General features: G+C 42.6%; 2 protein-coding genes across 2 annotated transcripts; one reads left to right on the top strand and one right to left on the bottom strand.

Moving 5' to 3' along the window:
* Positions 1-309: 309 nt before the first annotated feature.
* On the bottom strand, positions 310-5,708 carry gde1 (glycerophosphodiester phosphodiesterase 1). The gene is made up of 6 exons (XM_070827529.1): positions 5,225-5,708; positions 4,440-4,615; positions 3,383-3,488; positions 2,513-2,605; positions 1,726-1,937; positions 310-1,617 (listed from the first exon to the last, which is right to left on the bottom strand). Exons 1-6 carry the CDS (start codon positions 5,492-5,494, stop codon positions 1,470-1,472), a joined length of 1,005 nt encoding a protein of 334 aa, XP_070683630.1. The 5' UTR covers positions 5,495-5,708; the 3' UTR covers positions 310-1,469.
* Positions 5,709-6,014: 306 nt separating this feature from the next.
* tmem186 (transmembrane protein 186) lies at positions 6,015-7,568 on the top strand. Its single transcript, XM_070828397.1, has 2 exons — positions 6,015-6,103; positions 6,859-7,568. The coding sequence occupies exons 1-2, from the start codon at positions 6,101-6,103 to the stop codon at positions 7,522-7,524; spliced, it is 669 nt and encodes a 222-aa protein (XP_070684498.1). The 5' UTR covers positions 6,015-6,100; the 3' UTR covers positions 7,525-7,568.
* The last annotated feature ends 659 nt before the right edge of the window (positions 7,569-8,227 follow it).

Here is an 8,227-nt window from a genome sequence, read left to right as displayed (position 1 = left end):
GAGGAGGTTAAAACCTCTTCAGTTAACAGATTGTTTCTTCAAAATCCCCTGTTCTTGGTTTACTATACTGAGGTAGACTTTTCTTCCCTTGGTTCAGTTTAAAAAAAACATTTATAGCTGGAAACATTAGTATCTAAAAGTATTTTTTCATTAGTTTTAGTGTTGATCTAGTGAATAATTTCCGTCCTGCATGGGGCCTGGCTGGAGAGTGTGGGGACCACCTTGGTGTCCCCAGATCTCAACTGGGAGGATGTGGGAGAAAACATCTGCCAACAAACAACAATTTCACTGTAAAATGAAACATCCAGCATTTTATACATATTTCCAGTCAATTCAATCATATGGGACCAAATCTTCATAATTATTTATTCAGATTTTCAGTAACAGTGAAGTCTTTCGCTTTTTTATTCATTATATCATGAATAATTTAAAAGTGGTCAAGCCCACTTAGATTAAAGGAAGCGTTTAATCAAAGAGCATACAAACAGAAGTAGTCTGCGTTCCAGTCAGTCTGTTAAATCTCTGAGGACACAGTCCTGCAGATCCTCTCTGGTTTAAAGCCTCATTCGGTCTCTCACTCCACACATTCGCTCATTAATTCCTTCTTCTCTGCTCTTACTGCTCCTCTGCACTCTTCTACTGTGTTTCCATATTCAGCGCTGCGTTACTAAACTCCAGAACTCATCTCGCAGCTAAACTGGAGCATATAAACTGTGCGGTGACATGAGACGGATTTCACAGAAAAAAAGCTGAAATATTGCCGCAGTCACTGGTGGCCGCTCTGCAGATTCAGTGGCTTTCCAGAAGTCTGAGTCCTTTAACCATGATCCGAATGATGTATCACATAGATCACAGCTTTTTCCCCCCCTCACAGAGTTACTTTTAAAATGTATAATGATGATATTGTATGCTGTATGTACAATATAAACCCGCTGAGGACTGTAGTAAAACTCAGTATTCGTATGCTGATCTTGTTCTATTCAACAGTTCAGTTTGTCAGTAGAAAATGTTTATTTATATTAGTTCCAAATAAGTATTAATTTCTTATAAGCGATAAGAATGATTTCTTGGTAGTTTACTTCAGACTAATGTCCTTCGCTGAGTAAAAAGCAGTGCGAGAATTTAAGGTGTTACTAAGACGCAGTTACTAAGACAAATAAAAATCATTGCAGTCCTGAGTTGGTGAATACAGTACGTTTGATTAAGGTCCATCATGGCCATTTATGAAAAATGATTCAGTCAGAAAAAAACCCGTTCCCTGGTCTCTTGTTATGAAGTATGAAACCCTTTCATTCACTCATACACAGTCAAAGTAATGAAAGTGTGCATGGGGATAAAGAGTGGCACGTTCTTTTACCTGATGCCACATTACGGGTGGTGAGTAGACAGTGAAACGTTCCCTTTATACGGGTTTTATGTTTTTAATGCGCATGTGTGCAGACACACTGTGTGCTGGGTTCATGTGGGTTTCAGTAATGGGGATCACAGTCCTCCACGAGGCTGTCTGTGATGTAGTTGACGTGCAGCAGCTCCTGGTAATACTCCTTCTCCACCTTCGTGTTGACTGTCCAGGCTACCACCTCCACCCCCCTCTGGGCCCAGTACTGGACATAGTCCCTGCAGACAGCACACACAAACATACACTTATTCTCATTTCGTCTGACAGCCGGTCAAGTAGTCTGATGCAACATGCTCAACTTATGGACCTCTGCTGCAGAAACTCACGGTGACACAAAGTTCTTCTGTATGAGGAATGCTGAAATGCCGCAGAGCTTCCAGAGCACATGATGGTGTGCCCAGTCCAACGCGATGTCCATTAGCGTCATCCAATGGTGTTTCCATGGCGATGAGAAACGCGGGGCGCCATCTCCGAACCGACTCAGGCTCCATGGCCTGTGGGTCAGTGCTGTGACCACCTCTGGGTCACTCTGTCTCATCTGGGCCGGAGAGGAACAGAGACAGATTATGTAATCGTCAGTGTCACCGAGACGACTGATACAACAGCGGTGGAATACATGACAGCGATGTGAGCTAATGTAAGCTGGTCTGTTCTGCTCCAAACCATTTTTCTCTCTTTTTTGTCCAGTGTGGTTGCAACATGTATTTATACCAGATAGCTCAGTATTGGATTTTCACCTCAAAATTGCCTGTAACTGACATTCAAAAGTTTTACTCTCTGCCACAAAGTTATTTATTCTCTGTAAGGTGATCCATATTGGCAAGGCTATCCCAGCTTGCACTTTTGGTGTGCCAGAGATGATAAGCTAGAGCTCAAGCATTGATCCCTCGGAGGACTGTGGTTTTCCCCAGATATGCATGCTAACATTGGTCAAAGTCACAAAAAGTTCTATCACTGAAAATATAGCAAACACGCAAACACGTAACAGCATCACCTGAGGTGCAAGTTTATCTTCCCACAGTGGTCAAGGTTCATACTCAATCACAGACAACATGTCAACAGAGAAAACCTCGCTCTCTTCCATCACCCTGAAAAACTTCAAAGACCTCTTACCCTGTAGATGACTTTGGGCTCAAAGGAACAGACGATGCTGCTGTTGTAGAGGACGGGATGTTTTTTGTACATTTCTTTAAGGGCTGCAGCTGCCTGGGAGGGGAGGAGAAAACACATGGTTATTATAGGACAGTCAACTGTTTATAGAGTTGTGTGTGTGTGTTAGGCTTCATAACAACATTGTGTGTGTGTGTGTTCCTGTCCGACCACTTGGTGGTAACTAGCAGCTGTGTATGCGCAGACACACTGCTGTGGGCCCTGCACTCAAGAATGTCACTGCCTGAAACAACCATTGCTGAAGCTCTGCATTCCTTCCTAATCTACAAATGTGCTGGGTAAGGAACCACTCATCAAGTGGTTGAAAGTTCGCTGATGGGAGATTTAATTTAGCTTTGCAATATGCAGAATTAAATTGCGCAAACACTGCCAACACCGACAGTTGTCTCGGGCTCAGTTTGTGTGGAACCGACACAAGCAATAAACATTTCGTCACGTTAGAGTATTTTAAGATGTTTGCCCACAAATTCATAAGAAATATCTACGATGGTGCCATGCGAACAAAATATGCCTGTGGTAATGTCCTCTAAGTGTGAACTGCTAAAAATGTGTGCATGTGTGTTTTTTAGGGGGCTGGTTTTGTTCCAAAGTAAAGACTCGAACAAGAGAGTGACATCAGACTAAAGAAATGAGTAAAAGCATTACACTATCAAACCCCTGGAGACACATTATAACTGGACTACTATAAACTCAACACCATGTTCTCCTCATTATGCAATCTCGAATGGGCACAGATCAATTAAATCAACAAGTGTGACAGACAGACTGCACATAGTAAAGTCAGGCTTTGTTTGCTCGGTTTGTTGGCTGCACCTCATCTGGATGACCTTTGACATCAAAGTAGATGGTGAGCTGCAGCTTGATGCACTCCTCTACCGCCTCCTCCAGAGTTGGGATCTTCTCTCCGGTGAACTTGTCCCTGGTGACGAGGGACACAAATGTTATATGCTGACATTCACTTGCTTCCCTGGGAAACATTACCCTTAACTTTGACCGGAGATGAGCCTTGAGATTAGGAGGAACATGCATGTGGTATGTTTACGAGTGTCTGTATATAAAAGGCTCACAGAATGCTTCACTCATTGTTAGTCTCTCTAGTTTCAGTGTTGCTGTGGCGAGGTCTTAAGAGTAGATGGCGTCTTCAGTATACCAGCTTCAGCATCCTAACTTCCTTTCTTTGAGGGAAGCTCTGTATCTAGATTTCCTCTTTTGTCTCACACGTATTGCCAACGGCATGCGTCTGTATTATTAGCAACTTGCTTCTCTCCTGACTGGATTGATCCCTCCTGTATCCATGGACACGGATTATCACCTTCAAACGTGTAACTGTAAAACGATCAATGAAGCAACCCCTACAGCTGTAGCTGAACAATACATTGTGTACCAGGCCATTGTACCACAGAAGGTACATTTGAAACAGAAAACCAGCTCATCAGTGGAAAGGCAGTGTTCTGACCTTCTGCTAAAGGCGGACTATGTCAGCAAACACTTTAATCCTGCAGTTAGGCCAGAAAACATGCATGACTTGTCTTACCTGCTGAAACATCTCCTAGGCTTTGACAAGCTTGCTACTTTTGGGATATTTTAGTCTCTTCCTTTCATCTTTTATTTTAAGCCTTTCTCTCAGCACCACCGGCTTTATAAACAAGGATTAACAGACTCTTATTTGATACGCATGTCAACTATACTTGCAGTGGATCATCGCTGCAGACTCTGAAGAACTGATAAAGCAACACAAACACACAACCAACATAGAGGATTTAGTGACTCATCAGTTCCTCCACACATACAAGAAAATAAAAACTCATCTTCATTCTATGTAGCTTTATTGTGTGTTCTGCTCATGTGTCTCTGTATCCTTCTCTCTCACCTCAGTCGATGTTTAGCAGCTGCGTCCAGTTTACCCAACTCGGACAATCTCATCTGGCTGAGCGGTCCCGACCCATTGGTGGTCCGGTCCACAGTCTCGTCGTGCATGAGTATTGGGACGCCGTCTGCTGAGAACTCCAGGTCCAGCTCCACGCCTGTCGCCCCATTCTTACTGGCCTAGAGCAGGACAGACAAATAAGAGGGTTGGAAGTATTACATATGGATATACTGTGCTTATATATCAGCAGATCAGCAGCATTTGTTTTGCTTTGTTGGCCTATAAGAAACTTTGCGATATAGAAATTCCAAAGATTTCGAGAAGTAATGCAAATACAATGTCTCCATTATGTCCAGTTCAGTACACATTGTTTAAAACTAATTTTAAACAAACTCTCAAATTTCAGTATTTATGTCTACCTGAAATACACATTATCTGAACCATAGAGGACATGTGGTGTATGAGTGTCTCAGTCGTGCACGAGGCTGCAGTTTATTGAATGGCAGTGTGGTTAATGTGTGCAGCTGTGATGGTCATCACATGTTAATGTGATGATCACCAGATGATGATCACCAGAGGTTAAATGTGACACTTGGACATCCTGATTCCTGTTTAACTACAAATTCACTCCCCTGACATCTTACAGAATCATGGCAGTATAATTCACCAGTCAGGGATGAGGGTGTGACACATCTCTGCCTCCAGTGGTGGTGGTAGTAACCTCTAGTAACACACGCTTGAAGGGGAAAAAAAGCCCCTATAACACCCCTCCACCCTCCCCCTCTCACCTCCCGTATGGCTGCTATCGTGTTCTCCGGTGCGTCGTGTCCGCCGCCCCGGTGGGCGACCAGCGACACCTTGCCGGAGCCCGCCGCGCCCTTGGCGGGGTGCAGCACCTGCCGGGCTCGGCCTGTCGGTGCCTGAGGGAACCGGAACATGGCCATAAAGAGGTAGAGGGAGGCGACGAGGATAGTCGTCCACAGCGGGCTTCGGGTCCCCAGCAGGACCACGACGAAGACCACCGAGTACAGGACGACTTCATCTCCCAGCTGCAGCATAGCTGTCCCCTCCTGTCTGTCTGTCAGTCTGTCTGTCCAGAGAGAGTCAAAGAACCGCCGCCTGTCAGTCTAATGTTAGCTAACGTTAGCTACACGTCCTGCGGTGTCCTCAGCCACCCTACGTGACATCAGGACAAGTGTTAACATTAGCTGCTGAAAAACACCAGTAAGCACTTCAAGAAACCCCACGGCTGGTCTGACATGTCACACTGAGGGAAAAAGGAGGAACTCCGTCTGCTTTCAGTTTCTCTCTGCGGCAGACATGACTCCACCGCCCCTACTTACGTGTCGCTTCCGTAACCCGAAATCAGTACATATTGAGCGTACGCGTTTAAGTGAGATATTTAATAAAATCTCAATCGAATGCTTCTATATACGTTCCCGCAAGGGGGCACACGAGCAAACAAAACAAACAAATAAAAAAAAAAAAGGCACTAATATTGTTGAGTACATCCGGGAAACCTCAAAGAAGAAGAGGAGTACATCCGGGTCAGTCACTACAAGCTAGCTAACAGTGTTGCCTTTGCTGTGTCTCTTAGTGCTAAAAACAACAAAAACAACAACGTGTTTTTAGTTTTCCTTCTTGTATGTATCCTGCTGCCTGACATGGTGAGCCTCTTTATTTGTCACACCCTGTTTTCACTGTCTTGTCCCAAGACATTATGAGTAAATGTAAAATATGAATGATTAGCCACAAATGCTAACTGCTGCTTTAGCTGGAATGAATGACACAGGAGTTGAGTGTCTGTAGTTTGTTTAACTTAAGTTACATTTGTGATACATTCAATGTCAGCTATCTTAGTTCTAATGAAGAAGTTAATTGAAACTAAATACATGCATATGCTTCAGTGCTCATATTCATTTCCTCATACTTTTATCCAGCTGGATTCAGGGACTGAACCTGATTTGAGAAACTTTTACACAACTGTATCATAAAAGTGCAACGGCAGCCAAGATGTGACTTATTATACATAACCTAAATAACAGTAACACTTTGATATCTGAATGCAATCCAATCCAATAGCCCTGCTATTTATGTTTAAATATTATTGAAACTAAAAGCTGGTGTGATTTAAGTTTAGTTTGTTTAGTGTGAAGGTTCAACTACTGTTTTCTTCCGTGATTTATGATTTTGTCTATTAAATGCCAGAAAATACTCCAAATCTGAAATATGTTTAGTTTAGTGTCATTGAAGACAGCAAACATTCATTTTTTTGAAGCTGAATATGTTTTGCGTTTTTTGCTTAAAAAGGGACAACAATAAATCAGTTATTAAAATGTTTGGAGATACATTTTCTTTCAGTCAACTAATCAATTAATCAGCAAATTGTTTTGGCTCAAATGTATCTGTTATTTTTCTACAGATCAGGACGGTGCTGCTGCAGAGGTTAACCTCCCACATCCTGTCCTGTACCAGAGGACCATGTCGACTCACAAGCCGGATACCTTACGGTGTGCAGCCTCGTTCACCAGGTCTCACACCCATCCAGCAGAGCGTTCACGGTCCCCTCACACCTAAAATCACAGCCTCAGTCAGGTACTCTGACTTGTCCACAGAGAAGTACACTGTGATTTATACCCTGCCGCACATTAAGCTCCTCAGAGCCGTGTCCAGACTCAAACTGCTCCAAACTGCAATCACCGTGGTCATCTTGCCCCCAGTGTTCGTTTTCTACCTCCAGGGTGACGTCAGCTTTTTCCTTGTCAGCTACACAACGGGTTTAGCACTGTTTGCTGGTGTCATGCTATACACCGCCAGTCATTTCTTCAGGAGGGTTGTGGGGATGATGTACCTGGACCCGTCCCAGACCACACTCAAAGTGTCCCACCTCACCTTCTGGGGCAGGCGCCATGACGTCTACCTGCCTGTATCAGATGTTATGACCTTTGGGGATACAGGGGACTCTGTAAACGAGACCATATTGAAACTAAAGAGATTCAGCAGTCCACAGACATTTTATTTTTCCACTCGTTTTGGCAGAGTGGTGGACAAACATGGCTTTGAGAGGGTGTTTGGAACTTTAAAATGATACATACTTTGGTCAAAAGTACAGATTTGGCAGGTAATAATCAACTGTGAATTCTACTAAGTACAATGTTCAAAATATAACCACATTATATGTATATAACGAGAAGGATCTGACTTAATGTATGAAGCAGAAAATAAATCTGTCTTGGTATATGCGAGAGTCTGTTAATGGTCGTGTTGTATCATAAAGCAATGATTGGCAAAAGAAGACAAGAAAACTGAAATTCTTTTGCTAAAAACTACTTCAAGGCAAAAAATGCAGTAAAGTACATCAAAGTAAATCTTCCCTAAAAACTGTTAGTGACTCAGCTGTGGACAGTGACTGATCCATATTAAATTTAGAATGGGGGAGTTTAATACCATCACAATAAAGATTGAAATATCTAGTGTTAAATAGATTTTTTTCTCTCCTTCGGCAGCCTTTGATCTCTGTTCATTTTGGTATGGAATTTAGTTTTTATCAATGTTATATTGTTATGTTATACATGAATCAGTTTGTATTCATCATTGCACTCTGCTCAATTTTCAATCAGCAAAAAAGCAGACTGTGTTATCAATTATGTGTAAGGACGCAATGCAAATGGTTTTCACGAGATTTCTTGATGTGATTCAAACATTTTTCTTAATGATAAATCTTGATTGTTGTTTCTTTAGAATCAGAAACCTCAAGCACAACAAATGTCCGCACAGTTTTACATCATAAC

The sequence above is a fragment of the Pempheris klunzingeri genome, chromosome 3, assembly GCF_042242105.1.
Source record: "Pempheris klunzingeri isolate RE-2024b chromosome 3, fPemKlu1.hap1, whole genome shotgun sequence".
In the NCBI taxonomy this organism is placed as follows: Eukaryota; Metazoa; Chordata; class Actinopteri; order Acropomatiformes; family Pempheridae; genus Pempheris; species Pempheris klunzingeri.
This window is presented reverse-complemented; position numbering and strand designations above follow the sequence as displayed.

What these genes read in the sequence shown, in the direction of transcription:
- gde1 (XM_070827529.1), bottom strand. Translation starts at nt 5,494, where the DNA reads ATGCTGCAGCTGGGAGATGAAGTCGTCCTGTACTCGGTGGTCTTCGTC. An exon ending in TCAAAGGTCATCCAGATGAG is followed by an intron (nt 2,606 to 3,382) that starts GTGCAGCCAACA and finishes CTCCCCTCCCAG; the next exon opens with GCAGCTGCAGCCCTTAAAGA. An exon ending in CAGAAGAACTTTGTGTCACC is followed by an intron (nt 1,618 to 1,725) that starts GTGAGTTTCTGC and finishes TGCTGTCTGCAG; the next exon opens with GGACTATGTCCAGTACTGGG.